Below are 25984 nucleotides of genomic sequence, written 5' to 3'. Positions count from 1 at the left end.
AAATGTAAGACTTTTGACTCTTACTTCACATTTCAATGCAAATATCTATACTTTTTACTCAACTTCATTTCTAACATGTGTAACTTGAGTTATTAAACAAGATTTATATTTGTTAATTAATTGCTACGTCATCACCATATATATATTATTTTTTATTGTAAATTGTAATCAGGATTTGCATGAGCATCATCTGCGGTGGGTGCAGCAATAAACAATAACAGTAACAACGTATGAATAGCACTGAGCTTTCTTGAAGCTGCCTTGTTCCTCTATTTGGCTGCTTTAATCGGTGTGGAGAACATAAACCTGTGTGGCTTATGTACAGTATGCTTACTCTTTCTATAGTGCGGTGTTTGGCAAAATGTTGGTATTTGCCTCAGAGTGGAGGTGGTGGTGATGGTGGTGGTGGTGGTGGAAGCTGGGGGTGATGAAAACATTGTGTTTACACCAATAACAAGGGTCAGAATGTTGATGGGATGTTTTCTCTGAGTCGAGTCAGCTTGGGGCAGAACATGGAAGCAGCTTGAGTGGAATCCATGTATGTGAGACGGGGTGCTGCCAGCAGGAGGGGGAGCCCACTTACGAAGCTTTTGGTCGTTGTGCAGCTTCAGTCTGATTGGCCGACGGTGTTGAATTCCGGAGCAGCTGCCTCGCCAGTGCACTGCTGTGGACGGAAAGCAGATGGGATCTGTGCATGCCCACTTACCACCGGGGCTGGATGGGGTCGTAGGCTTCAGTTCAGCACACCACCGCATCACTTTGTTAACATTGTTGTCGTCTGGCTGTACGTGGCCAAGACCATCTGCCAAACTAAGTGTGAACCGCCGGAGTGAAAAAAAAAATGTGCGTTGTCTACTGGCTGATCCTCCTTCTCGAGAATGGCCGAAATGTCCCCACGGTGCAGTGTCTTGTTGCCATAAATAGATGCAGTTAAAAATGGGTCATTTTATAGTTAAAGCAGTCAACTGTGCAATGTACTGCCAGAGGGCTAAGCATGCTGTCATCAAGTCAGGTCTGTCTCTGGAGATCCACTTTGTACCCACCGTAATAAAGGCTACCTAATAGATAAGTGGCCTAGGTGTAATAAAACACTTTCCACTATTTACCGGTTCATCGGTTTTTCTGAATGAAATTACTAAGGTGGATGACTTGTGGACAAAAAGACATTGCTCCCTCAGAGTGTATTTTTTATTATCTGCACATGCTTTTCAGTCTCGTCCAAACCATCACACTTGTGTAGATTGAATCAGTCCACTGTATCCCACGTCTTTATCGGTCTTCAAGACGAGATATTGTGATTGGAGGAGGCTTGTTGTGCAGAGGAGCACTTGAGACAAATGGCTTTAAATTGGACGGGGGGAGTGAAAGGATTCCTTTGTTCCACATTGTCTTACACTTTTCTTTTCTGAGTGGAGTGAATGGGAAAAACACAAAGCTACTACTTTGTTGAGGAGGGCAGCAGAAAATGAAAAGCACTCACTAGGATCACAAGTCAGCAGACAAACACAAGCTATTTATTTATGGTCCCACTTCCAAACTAAAAAACATGGAACCCTGATGTATATTATATATATTTTTATTCGCTAAAGATTGTGAAATAATTTGAGGTTTGACGGTTTAAGAACTCATCAAAACCGCAGGAGGCTCAAGAATTAATGGACAACATGAGCGATAGTTGTACCAGTTTTTGCATGTCTTGATAGAGAACAAAACGTCATACGCATTTCAATTTCTTGCAGCATTTTAGTGAAGAATTTACAATTGAATGAACTATGGTTGATGTATTTATTTTTTGTCCGTTTCCTAATAAAATGAAATGAACAACAACAACAACAACAACAACAACAAGCCCGGTGCATCAGGGGGATACTTTCTCAGTCACTCTCTTGTGCCCTTATTCTTAAGTAAAAGATCAAGTAGGCTACTTCTTTTACCACCACTTATGTAAATGGGGATCGCACAGAAGGGCGATGAGAAGGTCAAGTGAGTCAGGTAACATTTAATCAGATTTGTTTGTGTATATGAGCCTGTACATCATGGCGTCAGACACAAAGGAGACATATTTTTTGAAACATAACATTTATAGCGCCCTTTTTTCCAAAACAGACTCTTACAGCTGTGGGTACATTTTTACAAGATTACCATTTGTCCTATATGCAGCAGCTGGCCTTTTTACACCTTTCTAAAATAAACAGTTGAGCTTCAAAGAGCTGCTCTTGTGTATTGTAAAGAGTGTAATGCTCTTCCTGCTTTTCTTTCTATATTAAGAGTTCATGACTAATCACAAACGAAATTAAATTTAGATATATGTATATATACATAATATACATTTACTTCATATTTATTTCAAATTATTTAATTATTTATTTAATATATATATAAATATATAATAATATAATTGTATTTTTTTATTTTATTGTATTATATTGATTATATTGATTGATGTGGAACCTTTACCCTTTTCTAAAAGTACAAATACGTATTAAAAGTATTTAAGTATTAAGCGCTAAAAGTAAAAGTACTTGTCATATCCAGTGCCCTGGTACAACAAAGCCTAAAATTCACCATAAAGTGCTACTGTCCCCTTTTTATCCTGCAGATTAGTGCTTATGTATATCCTGATTTAAAAAAACGATATTATAACATATTCATACATACATACATAATAACATATTCTTAGATGTAGTTACTTATAAACTTTTGATCAACTTTTTTTCAAACTTGATTTATTTTAACGATAAAGTAAGTTCAGTTATTAAGTTTCACTGACTGTGAAAGAGCTTAAAAAAACGATAGCTTTCAGAACTGAAGTAGGGGATACTTGAAAAAAAAACCCCAATCTGCTCAGGGACGCTCCCTTAAGTACTTGTACTCCGTTACTTTCCTCTTGCCGGCCCTGTCAGGTCGTTCCAGGAGGAGCCTCGTCCCGTGCGCGCTGCGGCTCCGAACCCGACCGACGGGGGGCGCACCGTCGGAGCGCACCGCAGCCCGCATCCGCAGCCTCCACCGGGCGGGTTCAGTCCGGCTCGGAGCCCGGGGAGAGAGGTGCAGCGCCCGCGGTCTCCCCCTTCCACCGACGCGGCGTCCGCGAAGCGATCGCCCGGCCTCTGCATGTAACACCTGTTCGTTTCAATTTTTATTTTTATTTTATTTTTTGTGTTTTTATATGTATTGTTTTGTTCAATGACCGCCCGATTTGATGGTCTGCCCCTGGATGAAGTTGGAGTTTTATCGCAAAACAACAGCAACAGCAGCAGCAGCAACAACAACAACAACAACAACAACAACCACGATGTGACGGCGTGAAGTGCGCGGCTGTGAGAGGAACCTGTATCGATAAAGGGAGGTCGGATCAATCGGGATGGGGAAACTTCAGTCCAAACACGGTAAGCGGGTAAACGAACTGGAGTTATTATATATATATATATATATATATATATATATATATATATATATATATATATATATATATATATAAAGAGGGGATTATTTCGTTGTGATTTTAAGGCTGATGTTGAGAATAACGCCCGTGTCTTCTCCGTCCGTTCGCCCCCGTCGCCGCCGTCCATGTGTCACTGGGATCTAGTGTGTAAACGCAGAGAGAACCCCGAAGGTGAGAATGATCCGAGGTGTAGAAAGCTGATGGTTTCTGCTCATTACGCTTTCAAAACGTGTAACACGCCTTTCTCTTCTTTTCATTGATCATTATTTGATTGTTTTTATTTTTGCTTTGGTTTTTAACCTCCAATTCCTAGGAGACAGTTTTGTAGTGAATGCCTTCCTCAGGAGAGGGGTGGAGGAGTGTGAGAGGTACAGTGCGTCGGATCACAAGCCGAAAAACATCCAGGTAGGATTCATCTTCATTATTCATATTAATATTGGTTTACTCTCTGGTTTCTTTCTTCCTGGTCACTTCTGGATAGTATGGCTTCATGTTGACAGTTTACTGATAGTTGAGAGTCGCATCAGAAACTGAGATATTCTAAACACAAAGCATTCTTGAGACATATAAAGTCACAAGGAAAGGACTTGAAAGGACGTGACGTCCTGGTTAATGTGTGTAAAGAAAGACTTTGAACAGTAATCAGAGTTATATGGTTTTAATTATAACTTCCCGGTCATTCTAGTGCTCTGGGATCATGGGATCATTCTAGTGCTCGTGTGTGCGCGTGTGTGTGTTAGTGTTTACTAACTGTCTGTTTTGTAATGTGTGTGTGTGTGTGTGTGTGTTAGTGTTTACTAACAGTCTGTTTCGTAATGCAGCAACAAAATACCTTATAGAAAAACTACAAAAACAACAACTCCAGGCGGAGTTGGGGGGCGGGGTTGGTGTTTCCATTCTATTATAGGACCTAGGAGTTGTGTCAAGCACTTGAATGTTTGTCTGAAAGATGAGACGGTGCCGACTACGCTTTACATTCGGGGATAAAAACAAACAAATGGAATTCACCAGAGACCTGCCCGGAGTGTGAGCCAAGTCGTGGGTTGTTGTTGTTGCTCTTTCTGTCGTTCCTGGCAGTCGCGCGGCGGCGTGGCGGTTATTCCCCCCTCGCCTGCTCACTGGATGGATTATGACAGCCATGACCCATGAGGAGTTAAAGAGTCGCGCTCTCTCTCTCTTGCGCTCGCTCTCTCTCTTACGCACACAAGCAAGCGGGCGCGCACGCACTCTCACACACACACACACACACACACACACACACACACACACACACACACACACACACACACACACACACACACACACACACACACACATACAGTAGACTTTCTTACTTCCCAAGGCTGGATGGATGGGTGGAAGGCAGGGAGGATAGGTTGATGGATTAGACAGAAGGATGGATAGGGCATGGGTGGATGGATGGATGGGTGGACAAAAGGGAGGCAGGGAGGATAGGTTGATGGATGGACGGAGGGACGGATGGATGGACAGGGGATGGATGGAAGGATGGATGGATAAAAGGAAGGAAGGGAGGATAGATGAAAGGATGGACGGAAGGACGGATAAACGGACAAATGGAATGATGGATGGGTGAATGTATGAATGTATGAATTGATGGATGGAAGGTTTGATGGATGGAAGGATGGACGAAAGAATGGAGGAACGGAGAGGCAGCTGCTGCTCAGACCGTGGGACGGGGGAACGCTGGTCCGCGATGCCGGTTCTCCCGGGCTCCCGGTGGGCTCATCTCTCCCCCGGCATCACAACGTGACATCACTTCCACTCGAGCGCCGCGCCCCCCACACCGCGCAGGAACTCCGAAAAGTTAACACCGAGGTGTCGGCGCGGTGTCGTAACTTACCCGCTGACTCCAGAGGGGAGTTGGAGATCACACCCCCCCCCCCTTCCCTTCTTCCCTCCGAGGGGAAGCCGACACGGACCCAAGCTCACGGGGGTTTTATGAGTAGGTGGCTCCCACTGTCAGATCGACCCAGCTCCCCTCCCCGATGATTTATTATGCATCATTAGTAGGAATATTAGTGGTTTATTCACACTCCAGACCAGACCATTTAGTGTCCGTCTTCTGCCTCACTTCGAAAACGACATGTCAAATAACTTGTATATAAGTTTAAGTATTGCCGGAGGGGGGCAAATTAAAGTCGGGGCTGTTAGCCGTTAATATCACATCCCCTCGTAACGTTTCCGATGAATCCGGTTCAATCATATTTTCCATTTTACATAATTAGATTATTACATGGTTTGCAAAACTTTGCCAGATGGATTTCCTGTCAGTCCGTTGCCAGTGGAGGCCGCGATCCTTTTGGAATTAAACACTAATGCTTAAATTGGATTAAATTGAGGGGCTGAAATACAAAATAACAGATCAACAATGATATTTAATGAACGGGTCAAACTCACAGGAGGAACACTGTAGAATGCGTAGAATCCACGCGACGTGTTCCAGATGCTACCTTGCTGTAATAACTCCAATTAATGTTGAAGTTCAAAACATCCAACGGCATCGGCCCTCTTCCTATGATTTAATGCCGTAATAGATAAGCGGACTGAAAAACCGCGTTCTCCACGCAGTTTGGGATGTACCTGCTGTGACAGGGAAACTACACGAGACCCCTCGGGTTGTCTTTCATCGGAATACATTTATCACGCCATAACCCACTTAAAGGAGTAATTATGATTTAGATGTCCCGTGATTTTCTCCTCCTAAAATAAAAAGGGTATAATGGATTTGTAAGCATGTAGTGTTTCATTATACAATTACGAGCGTCGGATTTGGACAGAGTTCCATTGTCCTGTCCAATTCCGTTTCAATTAAAAGTGTGCCGCCCTACGCGCCGCTCCGTTATCTCCCGACAAACGGGTTTGTTTATTTCATAGCGCTCGCCACATGCTCATTTCCCTATTTTAGGTCCCGCCAAAGACGCCGGGACAGTTAAATGTGCGTATGATTTCATATCGGGCGGAGATGTGCCGGCACCATCCCCCTCCTCATTGTAAAACAGTTGAGTGGGATTCCTGAGCCGTCTGGCCGGGACTTCAAAGAGCGGAGCTGGGAGTTATAAAAGGGCTCTGATATCAGCGGAGGCTCCAAACCCTCGGCCCTCCATCGCCCCTGTCCTGGTGGGGGGAGGGGGAGGGCTGCAGGAGGGAATGAACAGCGGAGGCCTTTTTTTTTCTTTCACCCGACAATATCACCAACAAATGGGATGTTTAGCATCACGGGCCAAAGGGTTGCAAGCCCATCACGTTCATGAATGTTGAATGAGGTTGAAATTCTTGACATTAAGTTAAGATTGAATAACTTGGAGCTGGAATGCCTCCCACAAAATCGACTCGGGGAGACTCCTTGGGACCTTTTGGGGATTTTTGGGGAAAAAAAAAAGAGTGATTCAGCGAGATGACCCGGCCCCGACTTGTGAAAAGTCAGTGACATTTTGACACCTAGGCGTAGGTGTGGAAGACAAGCCGTACCTGTTTGAGCACCTGGTGCCATGCAGGAGAGGCAGGATCAAGGTGACGGCCAAATTTGAGGTGTCAAATCTGTGTGTGTGTGTGTGTGTGTGTGTGCGTGTGTGTGTGTGCGTGTGTGTGTGTGTGTGTGTGTGTGTGTGTGTGTGTGTGTGTGTGTGTGTGTGTGTGTGTGTGTGTGTGTGTGTGTGTGTGTCCATGATGAAAACAGAACACGGAACTCTTTTTGACCCTGTGGTTATACACTCCTGTGTGTGGGGTTCTGACTCTGCTTCACCTCAGTGCATTTTGCCATTACACACACACACACGCACACACACACACACACACACACACACACACACACACACACACACACACGCTCGGGTGCCCATATAATGACAGGCTAATACAACCTTTCAACGCCGTCTTTGTCTCAAAACATCCCAGAGTTGGAGCCAGTAACGAGGTGGTGTGTCAACATTTTGAAGCCCACAACAAAGGCCATTATTACTTGCTTTGAAAAGCTGATAATATCACACTTACAGGAAGGCCCCGGCCAGGGATTCATTCGAATGTCGAGATGTGCAAAGAGCTTAAAGGGATAATTATATTTTGACTTTGCAGAGAGCTATGAAGCTTTAACTATTCAGCAGAGAATGAGGTTTGGAGGGCCGAGGTCTGAGGACACTCAGACTGTATTTACAGTCATTTTAAAATGATCTGCGTGGATGAAGGTGTTCTTTACATAAACAAAACAAGGGTCTTTTCCTCCAAAAGGACGATTTCTTGCCTCGTTCGAAACCAATTTGCCTTCGAACCGTGATTGCACCTTGTGCCCGACGTTTCGATTTGGAGCCAGCAGTATTCGATTTGGGTTTTCTTCCAAGGGTGAATGACCGAGCCGTTGCATTGGGAGGGCTGTGCACAGTGTCCGTCGCATCCCGTGGCTTTTCACGTCACCTTCTCAGGTGTAAACCCTGAGCCCTTTAAACCGGCGGAGGCAGAGAGGAGACGAAGAAGAAGAAGAAGAAAAAGAAGAAGAAGGAGAAGGAGGTGTGCTTGTATATGTATTGGGTTTTGAAGGGACTTGAAGACATTTGGAGAGTTTTTCGGGGGGTTTTTTCCTCCTCCTCCTCTTTTTTAAAATTGGCTTCAGAAGAAGGCAAACTGTGAGCCTTCATCTCTGAATGAAAAGCATGTGGCTGGCGTCCAGAACAGCGGGGTCTTTCAGCACAGCCCCGGCAGACATCTGTTCCTGGTTTGTACAGCAAAAATCCTGGAGCGGGGGAGAGGGGCTGTGGTGGGAAAGGGGGAAAGGGGGGGGATCGGCGCGAGGAGGTGGAGGACAAGGAGGAGCGGCGGGGAGGGGGGACGAGGGGTCGGGGGGACGAGGGGTCGGGGGTGTTTCTTTTTCCTGGGGAGATATTGAGGGGGTTCTGAGGGTCGAAGGGGGAAGGGAAATAGGGGAGAGAGAGCGGCTTCCGCCCCTCTTCCCTTCTACGGCATTGTTTGTGGAAGCATTGATGTGTGTGCCCTCGCTGTTGACTCTTAACAGCCTCTAAACAAGTCACACGGCTCCAGCGGGAGCTTGTTTGAGCGTCTCGGCTGCCATTTGTCCAAAGCAAACACTGGCTTTTCAAAAATCGCCACCTGGTCCGGTTCGCGGAGACACTTGTCACGAGTGTGATGTGGACGCTTCCTTTACCAAGAGGTGTCCATCCCCTCATTGTACAACCTGCGGGTCAGAGGGCGGGGCCTCCTCCCTCTCTCTCTCTCTCTCTCTCTCTCTCCCTCTCTCTCTCTCTCTCTCTCTCCCTCTCCCTCCCTCCCTCCCTCCCCAGATGATGAATGGCAAAAGTGAAAGTGATTCTTGTCTGAGCTATGTTTTGTGGAAAAAGGAAAAAAAAGCCATTAGAATGCTGCTGGCAGATGGAGCGTTTATTTATCCGCGGATATTTATAATGTCTTAGGCGCTTTGAAGCCGCTCGCACACTTTAAAGGCTCTGTTAGAGTCGCCGAATGCGAGACGGGCGGCTCATGGCGCGCGTACTGCCTGAGAGCCCGCGCGTACGGTACGTAGTTGCGCGTTGCCGTGGCGATATTCTCCTGTAAGACAGGGGGCGCTGTGAGCAAACCGCTGGGGAGAAAGTGGAAAGAACTGCTGTAAACATTACAAACAAGTCCTGAGGGAAGGATCATAAAAATTGAGAAGAGCAGTGAAATTAAAATACAAAGTGTTAAATGTATGTTTTTTGTAGTCGGTGCAGGTTTGTGAGTTTGTGCAAATTGTCGGTGTAAACATTAGGAAAAAGTCCCGGGGTGCTAAAATAGTCCAAATCTTTGGACAGACGGCGCTATCTCCTTCCATAAGTTCAACGCCATCTGGTTATTTTTGTGGTCGTGCACAGATGGATGGTACAGACTGTACCTGCGGACCTCTTCGCAGAACCTTCCTTCGGACGACGTCCCCCTTGAATTACCATGAGCTCAAAAACAATTGGGAGGTGCGAGCGCCGCTATGACCTCATTTACGGCGCCCGCACTCAACGACACGACGGCTGCCGCGACCATGAACCAGGCCACCGAGCCTGACTGTGTGAGTGAGAAGACGCAAGGAAGGAACCAATGAGCGATCCATTATCCGCTATCCTTAGTTGGACGGGATGCAACAATTTATTTATAGCATGATGCATACAGTACATATAAACAAAACCTGTAATATACCGCCCAGCTAGATTTGGAAATGAAAACTCCAGACATTTTGCTCTCTTTGACATTTGAACGGAATTTACTATTGACTCTGCAGATCTTTCCTGGGTTGAAAACGCTATCGAGGGGAAAAAATGATTCACGACGATTCCTTAAAAAAAGAAGCCCCATAGAATAAAAAAAAACAACTTAAGAGAGGATCATGTCAGTGAAGACAAAAGCAAACTAGCGTCTCCCGGCTTCCGTTAAAGTCTGTTCAGATCTGGAGCCGCCGGGTTGACGAAGCCTCCTCATCTGCCGGAGCGACCTCGGGCTCTCCTCGCCATCCTCCCTTTAAAGAGACGTGCCCAAAAGAAATTGTGTACGCTCTCCGTTCACGGTACCGTGGTCGCCGCTGGGGCGGCCCGGGGCGCCCAAGTCGCACAGAAAGACTCAATCTCCCCTTTTTCCCCTCGGCCGGACTCGGATAAAAGTGTCGCCCACCCAGACACGCGAGCGGTCGCCGAGCGGGGAGACCTCATTTCCTCCAGGTGGTGCGTGGAGCAGCGTTCTGGTGGCGGGGTTCACCCCGGGGGAGGGGTAGCTGGTCTGTCTCACCCCGCCCCCCCGCGGCCCCACTCCCCCCTTGCCAGAGGAAAGAAAACACCCGGAGCTGGCGCACGGTGCTTAGCGCTGACATTTTTGGCGGAGTCCGCTCTGTCCAAGACGCCGTTTGATCTCGTGCTTCTCCCGGCCAAGTAAAACACTGGGGGACTCAAAGGTTACTACATTTTAGTGTGTAAGGTATGTTTCCACATAAACCCCTGTTCTCTCTGAGAAAACTTTAGTTGGTTTCCAAGCGGACTTTGTTTCGCAAGCCTTAGCGCGGCCAGGGGAATATTATGGGTTTTTTTCGGTTGCGGTTGTGATGGGCCGTCTTTGTGGACCGCTGTTAATCGAATACCGTGTTTTGATCAGGGTGTCGGCGTGGTTGGCGCATGGGATGAGCTCAGCCACGATGGAGTAAACCACCTCACGTGTTTATCTCCAACGGCACCTATACGTCGTACGTTTTGTCCTGCACATAAGCAGATTTTAGGAGCAAGAGCGCGTGACACGACGCACGATTTGTTTTAATTTAGTCTGGATCGAAACTTGAGAGTCTCCGTACCGGTGAGGCCTGTGGGAGCTGACTTGATTCATAATCCACGACCGAACTGGGGAAAACTTGTGACAGCACATACAGACTAAACATCCTAATCCAGTGTTTCCTGTGAATAACTCCCGTGTTTTTGCTCCAACCGGGCTCTTGCATAGCTGATCCAATTTTGGGCCATGCGTCTCGTCGCCCTTAATTGAATCACCCGGGAGCAGAGTTGGAGCTAAAACATGGAGCATCTGGGAGGACCGGGAGCATGCAGGCCGGGCGTGACGGACCGGGCATCCCTGCGGAGCGCGCTGGGGAAACGCCGTCCTGGTATATTTATGTTTAAGTTGATGGTTCAAGTATGTGTTGTCATGCTGCTCTGCAACACCGTGGGATATTCTGGCTCCAGTAATAGGCATCCCTCCTTATACTGTCTTACCACCAGTCGCTGTGTTGATCTTGTTTGAAAAGGTTCCAGAGTTACTGCCGAGCGCTCTAGAAACCTCATCCCCGCTCCACATTCCAAACCCCGACACCCTGCTCGGTCGTGGAGCTGGAGAGTAAAAGCCCCACTCACTCACCCAAACTTTTTGGCTTCCCCTACGCTCAGAAAACACAGGTTCAATGGCCCGGTTGAGGACACATGAAGCTGTTTGGCCTTTTTTTTTTTTTTTTTTTGAAGCAGTGCTGCTTTAGAGCACTTTTGGAAACGGGCGGCCCCGGGGGGGGGATGAAATTTTACACCTCTCGACAAAACACTTTTCCTCATTGATAAAGGGGCCGCAAGCCCTTTGAGTTTCAGAGGTCACGTGTTAATTGTGGATTCTCGATTTCCCCTAAAAGAACCAATACCTTGATCCGTGTTTCCAAAGATAATTTGATCATGGAGATAACCTAAAAAAAAAAGAGCAAGTGTGTTGCCAAAGAGCTTTAGTGATGTTCCCCTGCAGCACCGTGAACCTGAAACTTTACTCGAGTTTCATTTAAAGGCTTTAGGAGCCTGGGATTTATTGAACAAATCGAAGCCCCGGCCTAAGCAGAATTAAGCATCCTTCCCCCCTGCCTGCAGTGTAGACTTTCCCCTCTTCTGGACCCCATGTCTGCACATGTGCAGGTATCGCTATTATTCAGCTCGTAAAACGCCATAGTCCCATCTGAAAGTGGTTAGCTGCTGAAACACACAAGCAGCTTCAAAGCTCCGGGCCCGGGCTCTGCAGACAGTTAAGGCCTGGCCCTCCTTCTGCACATCACATTCCTCCCTGATGGGGAATGGCTGCTAACTCCTTTTTGTTACACAAACCTGCTGCTCTCATTAAGACGGGAGACGGCTCCGAAGAAAGAAAAAGCAGTTTGTTTCATTTCTTCAGGCGTTACTTCGGTTGGAATTTCAGTTGACAACCTACCAACCAACGGAAGACCTGTGATTCTGTTCTACAGAATCACAGGTCTTGGTGCCGGTGGCTCCGTCTTGGTCACATCAAATCTGTCCATTCTTTCGGCGGAATAATCTGTTCAGCTTCCTCCATTCGGCGTGGACATATTCGTCATATGTCTTTTGTACTTTTTTCTCTATGTGACAAAAAAAGGAGCGAGAGCTTTGAAAAGTGCTGAAAGAGGCCACTGTTCTCATTTCCTCTGAAGGCGGCCTCCTCCCCCTCCACCCGCCCAGTTCTTTCCTGACTTGGTCCACTTCAAAAGCTGACCTGGCCCTGTGTGCCATGGAACATGTTTACCTAAAAGCTTATTTCAAATAAACAGCAGCTCTCCCCAAGATGCCTTCACCCTGCTACTGAGGGCCTTTCAGAGAGACGCTGGCTGTGTCTCGTGTGTGTGTGCGTGTGTGTGTGTGTGTGTGTGTGTGTGTGTATGAGTCACTTTCAAGAGAAAAACGTTTTTTCTTGAATCGTACTTTTATTTTCGGATACCATAACACAGTTCATGTATCATTAACGGAGTGGTTTTGCAGGGTTATCAAATTGACATTAAGAGAGTTAAGAAAGTTATAAAAAAGAAGTCGGCTGTACAAAGTCAATTTGTGCAGTTGATCAGTTGTATTGCGAGTGAACTGCATTAAGAGTTGACCACTTTGTCCAACTTTGCAGCTGAGCCATGAATGGGGCTGGGTCTGTAATCCAGACACACACACACACACACACAAAAAAAAACCCCAAAATGTTGTCATTCAGTCGTCCTCAGCAGGAGCCTTACCTTCCCCTCCGTGTTGATACGGGCCTGACCGATCCTATCAGCTCCAGAACGCCAGTGTATCACAACATCTGAACTTTTACCCCTCGCCGTCATGCGCTCTCGGCTTTTTTAGAGCCGCTCCGTGCTGACGACACTGGATTATCTCTCAGGTTTCACGGCGCTGTTACGCCATCAGCACCCTCCACTTTGTCAAGCACAGCCCCCACCCCGCTTTCAAAACCCTTTTTATCAAACGTGGAGTGTCACACTAAGTGCTTTCAAGAGGGCCCATTCCCTCAGACTTAACCTCAACCCTCATTCCACGCTGTGATGCGCGGAGAAGCTCTGTTGCCACGAGGGCTTGAACCTTCGTTTCCCTGAGATAAGATAAAGTATACATGTTTGGGAAGACGTTTGCTAATATAGTGGAAGTGAGCACTCTTAATGGACTGCAGCCAATGATTTAAGTGCGGACTCTTTCAAAGACCGTGTTTCCAGTAATTATGGTGGTGAAAGCTGCAGCACTTTGTGTGTGTGTGTGTGTGTGTGTGTGCACGCTCGACAGCAAATACCCCAAGCTGTGGGGTGAGGGGGGTGGGGGGGCTTTTTGATCTCCGCTTGTGCCATGGATGAATTACGTTACAGAATTTCACACTGGGTAACAGTGTGTGGAACACACACAGGTAGTCTCTCAGGTCAGCGGGGCGCACACGTGGTATTCCGAAAAAAAAAAAAAAAAAAAAAAAAAAAAAAGGGTCCAAAACGCAGGAGGAACCAGAGGAGTAAAGGCAACACTAGCATCGCAGACTGCGGTTTCAGTGAGACCAAACCACAGTTGTTAAAAGAAAGAAAGGAACGATTCTGTTTCATGTTTTACATCAGGGGGGTTTGGAATTCTTGTAGCTGGGATCGAAACGTGTGATTCATTTACTTTACTTTTTACCCCTCCCCGTTTCGAGCGCCTCTCAGAATAATTGTCCGAACAATGATCCACAGAGCTCGTTTACCCCCCCCCCCCCCCTCCGCGTCTTCACGCTGCCACTTGATATCAGGGGAAGTTGCGCAACGGACGCCGCGGCGTTACCGCCGACGTCCCGCTGGCACCGCTCCATTTGGTGCATCCAGGCTCCACGGTCAAGTCGTCTGGAGGAGTCTGGAGTCTCCCCGGCTTCCTCTGCCCAGCAGGAATGTATTCTAAGGAATCCTCGGGAAAACACTTGGTGTTGACCCTGGGACGACCCCCTGTCCAGCTCCGGGCCCGTGAGGAACTTCACAGCTTGGAATTAAGCCTGTTCTTGCACTGGTGTCAAGAATTCCCGCGGTCTCCGAGGCTGGCGGTACCTGCAGGCCCCGGCGAGACAGAGAGGGGGACGCGGGGAGAGGAAGATTGATGTGTCTGAAACTAAACTCGTATTTTAAGTATTCCACCCTATAGCCGTCTTCACACGTTGTATTGACTTGCATCTTGAGCGATTTGATTGTGGATCGAAACCCAGGGAAGATAGAGGAGACGCTCATGAAGACAATCGGGACTGTCGTCGAGCTGAACAATATTTTCATTATTTTACATACTTGGCATGATTGAGTCAGGTGTGTGTGTGTGTGTGTGTGTGTGTGTGTGTGTGTGTGTGTGTGTGTGTGTGTGTGTGTGTGTGTGTGTGTGTGTATGTACAGTATGTATGTATGTATGTATGTATGTATGTATGTATGTATGTATGTATGTATGTATGTACAGTATGTATGTATGTATGTATGTATGTACAGTATGTATGTATGTATGTATTTATGTACTGTATGTATTTATGTATGTATTTTCGTATGTATGTATGTATACGTACCAAATATAGAAAGAAGGAATGCTGTGGTAATGTGCATTCTTGCCTGCCTTGGATCGTCATTGTGACCTACTGTTCTGTATTCCGCTTTTGAATTTGCCCGGCCACTGCGATGCCTCTTGGGCATTGAATGCTATATTAGTAAAGCACAAGAACTCGTACTTCTCTTTTGGGCCAATATACCAGATGGATGTGTGGGGAGTTCACGCTACATTACCGGCTGATTGGTCACGGCTGCAAAAGCGGCCCTTATCGTCGGCGGTCATGTGGATCTACTGCTTCTCTACGGTCTTAGTGACCCACAGGGAGCAGCAGCGCTGGATCGGACTGGGAAAACAGTCGGACCTTGACTTCAGGGTTCGGTCGGGGCTCATGCCTGCTGCCAACAGGCAGCCCCTCCAACAAGCCCGTGCCGTGGCCTTGGAACAGTGGGCATGCCACAGATTTAGATGTGGACATATGAAAGGGGGCGAGGATTAGAGAGACAACGTCCTGCGTGTGTGCCGTAACATGTGCGGCTGGAGGCATGCTGCTAATCTTCCGTGCTGGCGCTGCTGCACGGCCCTCCTTCCCCACATCGTTTGTTTACATTTCTCAGTCACCCGCAGGAGCTCTGTAACGGCCAGAGCTCCACCGGCCCCCGACCGCAGAGTCTAGCAACTGTGAGCTATCAACCGCGGGAAGCTGCGACCTCGGTCTGTTTGTGCAAAAGAAAAAAAGAAAAAAAGACGGGTTTGATCAGTTGCACCGGTGGTACAGTAGTTGTCCCATGTGATGGTAGATGATACTTCAAACAGACAATTGACAAAACAAGCAGTCATTACACAGACCTATTAAGGATAGGCGCTGTGTTTTTAAATAGTGCTCGCCAAACAGGAACCCAACTCTAGAATTGAAGCAAGGAGGAAAGCCCATTGTACCTCGTTCGAGTCTTAGTAAACATATAATACTACACCCGAATTAAGCAAACTTTACGCAAAACATGAAGTCGACCAACACGACTCACAGGCAGCATATCGCCCTCACTGTAAGGGCGGCGGAGTTGTCCCCGGACCATAATGGCATCGGTGTTCTGAGCACCTGACCCACAGCCCTGCATTCTGGGATCCACTGTGTTGTTTAAAATGCCTGTGGAATGTGGAACAAATCCCCCTCAGCTTTATTGGCCCTGGGCGCTCTCCCTATTGGCCGAGCTTTGAGCCGGCGTTCTGCGCGGGAGCTTACAGAATTTCGCATGGAGGCCAGAAACAGAGGAACATCCTGTTTGAGTCTAACCGCCTGTCCCACAAAGGCTTTGATATGCCAACGCTCACTGCTGTCTCTTGGCTCTCATTCACCAGGGTGTGTATGAGCGGTGTGTGTGTGTGTGTGTGTGTGTGTGTGTGTGTGTGTGTGTGTGTGTGTGTGTGTGTGCGCGCGCGCGTGCATGTGCGCACCCGCACAAGGTCTGATAAGACTTTCATGTTCGAGGAGCAGTTCATCAGGATTTTGTACATGGTAATTAAACATTCAATGGGGCCTTTTAAGAAGAGCTTTTCATGTGGTGGAGGTGAAGAAGTGAGCGACGGCAGAAAGAAAACCCCATTACTTTTAATACCACACCCTCCTTGTTCACCGTGTGTGCGTGTGTCCGTGCGTGCGTGCGATTCTTCTCTGTGCCCAAGAAAATTTAAAATGAAGCTGAGAGGAAGGAGATTTGATCATCTTCCAACCGTCCATTAAAAGGTGAAAGCAGAAGTTGGATGCATACCAGATGAAGACATCATCTGGGGGTATTACTTTGCACATATTAGCATCCACTCTGCAAGGCAAGGCCACACCCAGTCTGCCCAGAGAGAATCACCTGAAACCACTGAATTAGGTTATAATGCTCCTTGCAAAACACCCGCACCGCTGTACTGGAGACCCTTACTCCACCGGCAGCTCAGACTGTTATTTTATTCTCGCGGCCAGAAATTCAAGCTTCGTCACCGTGTGTATTTTGGACCCGTGATAAAGTGTATCAAACATTTTAGAAAATATACCATCTTGGAAAAAAAAAACCAAAAATACAACGTGCCAAACGGCTCCCGTGCGACAGCTGAGCGGAGGGCAAAAAAACCCCTCCGTCGGACTTAATGAAGCCGAGCTAATTGCGGCGCTGACGACAGATGGCGGGTGGTCAGCGGGCGATACTAATCTTTTGTTTATAACATCCATCAGGTCATAATCAAAGCGAGCGAGATCAGAGAAGAGGGCAAGGAGTCGTTTTGGGATTGGGAGGGCAGCGCTGAAGCCCACACGACGCGTTCTCTCCTGATTGAAAGGGGCACGGGTCACTTCCAGTGGCTGGTGGGCTTTCTCCAGGGCGGGCGGACCAGCTCGCTTATCTCCGACCGCAGCTGTGGGACGAGGCTCGGCGCGGACGCTTCATGTCCCGCCAACAGAGAGAGATCCTCCCTCCCGCTTTCCCTTGACCTCGGGGGGGGGGGGGGGGGTCTGGAGACTCTGGAAGGGGCGGCGCTGGAGGCCGCCTGCGTCCACGGTGGCATTTTGCTCTTATCTCGTTGCCGTTCACAGAGGGAAATGTCACCGAGCAGCGGCGCTGCAGATAGATGGATGAGCTCAGTTCACGGACGAAGCCAAATTCCCAGCTGTCCGGCGACGTTGAGAATCCAAAGAGGTGAGATTAGGATCCCAGAGGCCGGGCCCTGCGATGTTACCGTAACCAAATGATAATCACGCTTAGTTTGATTATTGTTTCTACTAAATGACAATCGCACGACAAAGAGGGTCTTAAAATGAGTGCGGGTGCAGTGTATTACACGTGGTGCGGGCTTCCAAGGGCAATTCTTTCGCCGGAAATGTGGAAACATTTTGCGCGCACGTAGGCTTGGGCTGTGGTGGTGTCTTGAGTAAATGTTTTTGGGGGTATGCACTGTATTGTTTTTCTTTTTATATAACAACGCATTGTTGGTCGCGTCGCGGTGCGGCGGTCCCCAGCGCCGTCCTAAGTCTTGGCCCCGGCCGGGTCCACCGATCACTGGGGGGGACGGCGGCCCTTCTTACCAGACGACCACGACACTGTTGTGGTCTTTCTCTCGCGCAACAGAAGAGACAGGAGTTGTGCAACTGGCTTCTTGCCCCCTATAATTTCAGCCGCAAGCCCCCTTTCCCCTATTTCTATTCCTCCTCCCCTCCTCCTCACTCCCCTTTCCCCCGGCTTCAATAGCACAGCCCACATCTGGTTTTGAGTCAAGGCCAGGTCGGTTTCTTCTGGAATGGGGAGGGGTCTTTTATTTCTCAATGACCCCCGCTCCCTCTCCGGTTTCATCCCGTGTTAATGAGTACGCAGTTTGTTTACGGAGTGACGTTCCGTTCATTATAATAATACTACTCCCCGCGCGATCCCTCGTCTTGTGTCGAGCGGCGATAGTTTTTTGAACGGTCCGCTCGCGGCTCACGCGGCGCTGACCTGGTTTGGACTTGAGGTGGGCGCTTTTGCTTTTGCGTTTTTGTTTTTTTTTTCTCTCGTGCCACCGTGGCTGAGACTCCCTGAAAAACTAGATACTGTATCTCAGCGGGACCTTCTTGGCTTAATAAACCGTAAATAAAATGGATGGAGATAAAGGCTTCCCTGCATCAGTATCAGTACGGTGACTTTGTCGAACTATTTTCTTGTGGGAGAACTCCCACTCTCGGCCCACTGTACTGATAGAAAATAGCTGAGAATTGCAGTACGCTGCAGTTTGGGGAAAGGCAACGGGTAATATAAAGTGGTCAGGTTTGAAAAACAGGTCCAAATGGATATTTAATGTAGCTGTGCCCACTCAAGTCGTTGTTTCTAAACTAATTATATATTTTTTTTGTAAAAATAAGCTATCCACTAAGTCAAAAACCCACATAGATTTTAAATTATATGACTACGCATCCAAAAAGCCTCCTGATTTCTTATTTTCTCCAGCACATGTTTGGACTTGGACACACATCCAGTCATCTGATCAAGTTGCCATATTTTATATCCAGAGGCTCGGGGGGGAAACTGTGTCTACAAACTATATGTTAGGCTTTCCCCCATTTATATTTAGTGTATATAAAAAAAATATATATTTTTTTTAAACAAGTTGTGCGTGATACGGTTCGAAGGGTAGACTGCGCAATAAAACGGCGCACACTTAAATTTAGGGTTTGTGTAAGAGGGTTGGGGGGTGCCGTTCGGTGTGTGTGCGTTTGTGTGTGCGTGTGTGTGTGCGTGTGTGTGTGTGTGTGCGTGTGTGTGTGTTGGAGGGGGGGTTATGAGAACAAAGGTATGCAGTGTTTTCCAGTGGGAGGATGGGTGGTAGGCAGGCAGGCGCAGAGACTGCTGAGGGACGTCTGATGTCACCTGGTAGGGAGCTATGAAAGCTTAGCCGCGTTACTCTATCCCACATAAAGGTCTGGCAGCAGCGCCGGGGCTGCGGGGAGGCTTGGCAGAGCCGCCGCGTCAGGACGGGAACAAACACCCAGCGCCTCTCCTCTCCGTCTGCCTATTATGCAGAGGTGTCTCCGAGAGCGGATTGGGTTCACCGCCGGCGCCGTCATCCCGTTCGAGCCCCGCGCGCGGTTGAAGACGGACCGGCGGAAACGCGATCCCTCTTTGCCCCGTCCCCCGCCCCACCCCACCCCCCTCACCACCCCCGCGTCGCTCCGTTCGCCTCCCGAAATCGCCGCGGAGGCGGTGGTGACGAGGTATGCGGTGTTTTGTTTTTTTTACACCCTGAATTTTAATTGAACGTGACAGGAACCGTGCGAGTCCACAAGGCTCGGACGACGCCGTGGCCCCGTCCGCACGTAGAGGAACGAGAGCCGCGAGCAGCTCACTCCACATGTGGCGTGCGGATTGGGCCCTGACACCGTGGGTGATGGGGATGGAGATGCCATGTGTTTAGACATTAAACTACAGACTGCGGTCGGACCCGGCCCGCTCTCTCATTAGCGCAACTCTCAGACGTAATGAGCGCACGGGGGGGGGGGCTGACTTGATTCACACGTGTTTTCAAAGAGGGGGGGGGGGGCATTTTCCCCTCTGCTCCCACGAGACGCGACGTCCCCGTGTTAACCGAATCTTAATTAGAGCCCGGGCTTGACCGCTGCCGTCGCCGTGATCGATGGCTTTTCGTTGGTTCCAATTGTGAATCCTGTCTCTCAGCGCGGTGCTGTCTCGCTGATTCCCCCGCCCCCCCCCCCCCCCCCCCCCCCTGTGGAATGGAGGGCTGGGGGGAATCAATGTTTTTTTTCCTCTGATGTTTCTCTGAGCGGCAGAACAGCGTGTCTGTGTGAACTGCCTCTCCCTTCCACGCTGCCCTTCATTAGGGGACTGCGCTACAAAGAGCGGGGATAAAAGCGCCCAGCGCCGAGAGGAAACAACAACTCTGCTGCAAAAACCATAAAGAGATGGAAACTGTGTGTGTGTGTGTGTGTGTGTGTGTGTGTGTGTGTGTGTGTGTGTGTGTGTGTGTGTGTGTGTTTATGAGTGTGTGTCTGTGTTTAGATGCGCCCACACATGCCAGTAAGCTTGAGCGTGTGCGTGTGTGTATGTATGTGTGTGTGTGTGTGTGTGTGTGTGTGTGTGTGTGTGTGTGTGTGTGTGTGTGTGTATGTGTGTGTGTGGGTGTGTGTGTGTGTGTGTGTGTGTGTGTTTAGATGTGCCCACACATGCCAGTAAGCTTGAGCGTGTGTGAAATTGTGTTTTTTTTTTTCTCTTCATGTGATTGTGTATATATATATATGTGTGTGTGTGTGTGTGTGTGTGTGTGTGTGTGTGTGTATGTGTGTGTGTGTGTCGGTATGTGTGTGTGTGTGTGTGCATGTGAGTCCTGATTAAAGACAGCTGCTTGTTTGGGGCCCAGGGAGAGGTACGCTTTGCCTCCACCTCTCCCAGAGTCGGTTAGAAACCTCCACCTCCACCTCTCCCGCCCGAGCACTCGGGGACTGGAAGCGGCGGGCGATAGGCGCTATCTCCCGCCGCCGACAATCTGTCTCCTCCGCCGCGCTCTTATCTCTCCGGCCCCTCTGTTCTCCCAACTTCACCCCTCTCTATCTATTTATCCTGGTTGTGGACCCTCTGTCCTTCTCCTTAATTGTCCTTCCTGTCTCTCTCTCCCCTTCCCCTTCCCTTCTGGCTTTTGCTATCCCCTCACCCCCTCCCTCCCTCTCCTCCTATGGCGCGCGTACTTTCCCCGTCTTTCCTCGGCGTCTCCGTCGGCCGATTTGCCGGGTGTCCGGGCCTTGACCCTGACCGACAGGCACCCCGCCCCCAACTCCACCCGAACCCCGGCGAAGGTCAGGGGCAGATTACAGGCCGAGGTATCATCCTCTGAAGTGAGGAATAGTCACAGGCTCAGAGATTGTTAAATAGCACCAAAGGCCCTGGCGCTGTCATTACACTGTGGAGGGGAGGGGGGAAGGGGGGGCTGGGGGGGGTCATTCACATAAATGCATACAGATGTGCGGATTCCAGTTGAATCCCGGCCCCCGTTGAAGGTACATGGAGTTCTTTTGTTTTCCTCGACTCTATCTGCTTTTTATTTGTCTCATTTCCATACGCTTCCTTAATTCAATCCGGAGAGATTTTATTTCAAAGGGAGCGCCGCGGCGAAGTGGCGCGGGAATGACGTAAATGAGATGAATCATTTGTTGTTTGAATAGTTGTGGTTTGAGGGTCTGCTCTGCACCTAATTTTCATTGTTTCCACAATGCAATTGTAATTAGGGAACGGTTTTAAGTGCGTTTGTCCACGTGCAAGTCTTATCTGTGTGTTTCTGCCCCTGCATGTGTGTGTGCGTGTGAGTGTGTGCTTGTGTGTGCGCGTGTGTGTGTGTGTGCGTGCATGCGTGTGTGTGTGTGTGTGTGTGTGCGTGTGTGTCTGTGTGTGTGTGCCTGTCTGCATGTGTGTGGGTGCGTGTGTGTGCGTGTGTGTTTGTCTGTGTGTGTGTGCGTGTGTGTCTGTGTGTGTGTGCCTGTCTGCATGTGTGTGGGTGCGTGTTTGTTCTGTGTGTGTGTGTGTGTGTGTGTGCGTGTCTGCGTGTGTGTGCCTGTGTGTGCTTTAAAAGGAGGAATTTATGAATTCATTGTGGTTTGTTTTATGCAGGATGAAAATTATTTACATGTGACAGCAGTTCTTTCACATTTTTCCCTTGGTTTCCTCAACCCTTTCCACCTCCCTCTTTCAGCTCCAAACGGTCCCTCCAGAATTTTTCCATCAGGCAATTTCTACTCCATTCAAAATAAATGCACGCGTGTTGCTAGGAGCTCATTGTGGTGTCCATAAGTCATGCGTTAGTAACAAATTCTTTTGTGATGGATGTGAGGGGGTTGGAGCGGCCCGAGGGCTTGAAACGGGATGAGCGTGCAGATGTTCAAAGTGTTTGGCTGCGATGGAGCCGTCGGCCGTCGTCCTCTCATCGCAGTAGGAAATGCTACGGCTCACACTGTTTGTTTTCTCTGCGTCTGTGGTCGTGGAGCCGAAGGTCTACTTACCCTCCCACCCTCCTTTCCTCTATCCCCCTCTCCCTGTCCCAGGAGTTTCCAAGCGGCGGACTGAAGGACGGCCGCTTCGTAGACCATCACTGTCCCCTAGAGGGTGGGTTTGAAACTATTGCAGAGTGCTTATCCTATATCCCGCCATTGTTTTTTCAGTTTTAGGCTTTTGTGTATTTGATATTGCATTTCTTTTTTCTATTTTAGACTTAGAAATTGTGACATCATTTTTACATTTTATTTTTTTTATGGGGAGAAATTATTTCCCTTTTTAAAATATTTTTTAATTACTTTATTACATTAGTGTCTGTCTGTCTGTCTGTCTATCTATCTATCCATCTGTCTTTCTGTCCATCTGTCTGTCTGTTTGTCCGTAGTATCTATCCATCTATCTCTATCTATCTATCTATCTATCTATCTATCTATCTATCTATCTATCTATCTATCTATCTATCTATCTACATAGATATGATTAATTGGAATGTATCACATACGTTTCAGCTGTATACATTTATCATTCCAAGTGGCTTTTGAAGTCACGTGTGTGCAGCTGACTGACCTGTGTTGTTCATCTCACAGTGGTGCTCCCTCCAGAGAAGGCGGAGGGCTGTGAGAGCTATCTGCAGTACCTGCACTCAGAGGAGGGGCAGCGGGATGTTCTCCGGGATGCGAGCAAAGCTCCGGGAAAGAAGCGCATCAGTCTGGATGTAAGAGACCCATCACGCCCATCCCATCCCAATTCCTTCAGTTACAATGGCATCAGATGGTGAAATTATAGATTATCAGCTTTTCCACCTACCTAGTAAATTCATTTATTTTGTCACTTGCAGTCATGTTACTAGATACATCCATATTGTACTGGTTGTGCCAGAGAGTTGTGACAGAGAACTATGATTCCTAGAAAAATGTAAAAAGTGGAAAATTATGCGACATGAGCAGAAGGAACCTGTAGACCGTCACGATTCTAAGGTGCTGAAGAAACCAAATGTAGTAATGGATGCAGTAAAGTGAGATAGTAGTGACTTGAAATTACCTTGACGGCAGTTCGGTGAAGGAATTTGCTGCCCTTTGCTGCCCCGAGTGGTCTTGTGTGTGCTGCACCTTTCTCTCGCAGGAGCAGTTATGCCATGGCTTGTTTTGCAGTTAGAGCACCTTGTATGAACTATAAAAAAAACTTTCATGTAATATCAGGACTTGGAATGTGATGTGTCGGTGGAGGACGACAACCGACAAGAGTGGATCTTCACGCTCTACGACTTTGACAACAGCGGAAAAGTGACAAAGGAGGTACTTGAGTCCTGTATTTGATATCTTCGCTTCACAATCCAAAACACATTGAGCTCTTATTACAAAACGTCTCACCTAAAAACAAGTCTCGTCGACCCCATTTTGTACCCTCATCATTTCAGGACATGTCCAGCCTGATGCACACCATCTACGATGTGGTGGATGCGTCTGTGAATCACTCTCAGTGCCACAATAAGAGCAAGACGTTACGTGTCAGGCTGACTGTTACCCCGGAGCCCCGGTCACATAGGAGAAACACAGTAACAGGTAAAAAGAACGAATCACTATTTTTAGACGTTGTCGCGCGTTTCCCAACTGGCCCATTGAGCTCTTGCCCCTGCTGCCCCCTCAGACCGAGAGCCAGGTCGCTATCACCAGGAAGAGGGTCGCTCGGCCGACAAACGGCACTCCACTCACATAAAGTGAGTGCTCACCAACTCAAAGTTACCATGCCTCAAGACTCGATGGCTCTTCGGCTCTCTTTATTTTCACCGTGCAATCTTTTGTTTCATTATTATTTGCAGAGGGCAGAGCGCTGAGGCGCCGGCGACGGAGGGCCAGCATTACTGTGTTGATGAGAACACCGAGAGACGGAATCACTACCTGGACCTGGCCGGGATCGAGAACTACACCTCACGATTCGATGGTGAGCGCTACACCTCATCATTTTGGTGTCGCCATCGGGTTGTGTTTTTCATGCGCGAGTGTTGTTGGCCAGCAGGGGGGGGCGTAACCGAGTGTCTCTCTCTCCTGTCCTCCAGGCACCACGACTCCCGTTCCGCCTCCAGAGGCTCAGGGCCGGAGCTCCCAGTCCCAGAGCCGCTCACGCTCCCATGAACCGGAAGCCCACATGGCCCACCAGCGCCGCTCGCAGGTCATCGGCGATAGCTACAACCCCACAGAATCCCGAGGCAAGGGCGCCCAGTTCCTCAAGTCGCCCAAAGGAACATATAAGGGAGGCGGAGGCGGTAAATCCAGTAAATGCCACGGCTACCACGCCATGCTGCACGGAGGCAACTTGTCGGGCCACGGCGGCCAGGATGTGTATCACCTCCCGCACCAGGCCCAGGTCCAGGCCTCGGGCCACCACCAGCACCCCTTGCAGTACAGCCACAGCAAACGTCTGAGGGCCAAGGCCAGAGAGGCCCTTTCCCCCACCAAGACCCCCCTGTCCCCTGCCTCCTACGCCCAGCAGCAGCAGCAGCAGCAGCAGCAGCAGCATCAGCCCCAGGTGCCCTCGGTCCTGGAGAGGGAGCAGGTGTCTGGCCCGCCTGGCAGCCCTGGGTTTGTGGTTCCTCTGGTCCAGCGCCATGAACACCACCATCACCATGAACACCACCACCACCACCACTACCACCATTACCATCAGACATGACCACGTCCGGAGACCGCACGCTGGAGCCGCAAAGGACCAACCACCAAGCCAGTCTGAAAGAGACTCACCTTTAAATGGAATGTCTACACTTCTGTCCAGAATCTCCTCCTTTTGCAAGCTATCCAGTAATATGCTGAAATGATTTCATACTGAGGAATTATATAGTGTGGCTGCTGAGGATTATTGGATTGTAGGATGTTTCTTCAAAGGTCTGTTATGGAAGTTCTTAATAGTTTATTTTTCTGGACTGCTCTGCACATTACTTTTGTAATAAAGGGCCAATAAGGATGGGAGGTCATTACATTACCTCCATGTCCTTGTCCTTAAAAGCTATGTGTCCAAATGGGGGGTGTTACTACGTGTGAGACCTTTATAAACCGTGGATCTCAGGTGTTAAGGTGCTGCTGTTCTTAAGCTTTTCAAAAAGTTTCTTCCTCCGGGTGCCCTGCTGTGGATTTAGGGGTTTCCTGTCCGGGGAGAAAAATGAAATCACCACTGCCAGTTTAAATGCAAAAATAACTTGTTATATGTATAAAAATCTATATATGTAAACACATTTTACTGTATAATTATTAAACTGTATATGCATATTTCATCATGGGTATAATTATGCATATATGTATTTTGTCTTTTATATATTTTAATAAACATTATATAGTTCATTCACATAATTGCCCATGGCATTTTCTTTTGTTATTCTACCTCGGAGACTATAACATTGTCACACACATGTCAGGAGTACGAGTACATGCATTTCTATATAAGTAATGAAAAATGTTATTAACTAGATTCATTTAAATCAATCTTTTTGGGTGAATGTGTTTTAGACACAACAGTGAAAACACATACAAGTCTTTAGTATAGCGGTATGAGTATTTGAGTATATTAATAACTATTTATTTACAGTTGCACTGCCTGACTTTTTTGTATTGTTCCTATAAGGATCTCTGAAATCAAACAAAGGAAATCTTTCAACTAAATTCATTTCAACAAATGTTTTTGTTCACAAAATAAATAACTATAAACACATGTATTTATTATTATTAATTATTTATGTA

General features: G+C 48.1%; 1 protein-coding gene across 3 annotated transcripts; it reads left to right on the top strand.

The window, feature by feature from the left end:
• The first annotated feature begins 3034 nt into the window (after positions 1 to 3034).
• On the top strand, positions 3035 to 25586 carry nkd2b (NKD inhibitor of WNT signaling pathway 2b). Of its 3 annotated transcripts, none has more exons than XM_080005965.1 (10): positions 3035 to 3386; positions 3587 to 3613; positions 3756 to 3847; positions 22307 to 22367; positions 22844 to 22971; positions 23456 to 23551; positions 23674 to 23818; positions 23904 to 23973; positions 24076 to 24197; positions 24313 to 25586. In XM_080005965.1, the coding sequence occupies exons 1-10, from the start codon at positions 3362 to 3364 to the stop codon at positions 24924 to 24926; spliced, it is 1380 nt and encodes a 459-aa protein (XP_079862091.1). In that variant the 5' UTR covers positions 3035 to 3361; the 3' UTR covers positions 24927 to 25586. The 3 variants fall into 3 exon arrangements, with proteins under 3 accessions (XP_079862091.1, XP_079862092.1, XP_079862093.1); XM_080005966.1 differs by having other exon boundaries at positions 3508 to 3613; XM_080005967.1 differs by having other exon boundaries at positions 3357 to 3386; positions 3587 to 3629.
• The last annotated feature ends 398 nt before the right edge of the window (positions 25587 to 25984 follow it).

The sequence above is a fragment of the Zeus faber genome (assembly GCF_960531495.2).
Source record: "Zeus faber genome assembly, chromosome: 8".
Lineage (NCBI taxonomy): Eukaryota > Metazoa > Chordata > Actinopteri > Zeiformes > Zeidae > Zeus > Zeus faber.
Note: the sequence above shows the minus strand (reverse complement) of the source record. Positions and strands in the feature narration are given on the sequence as shown.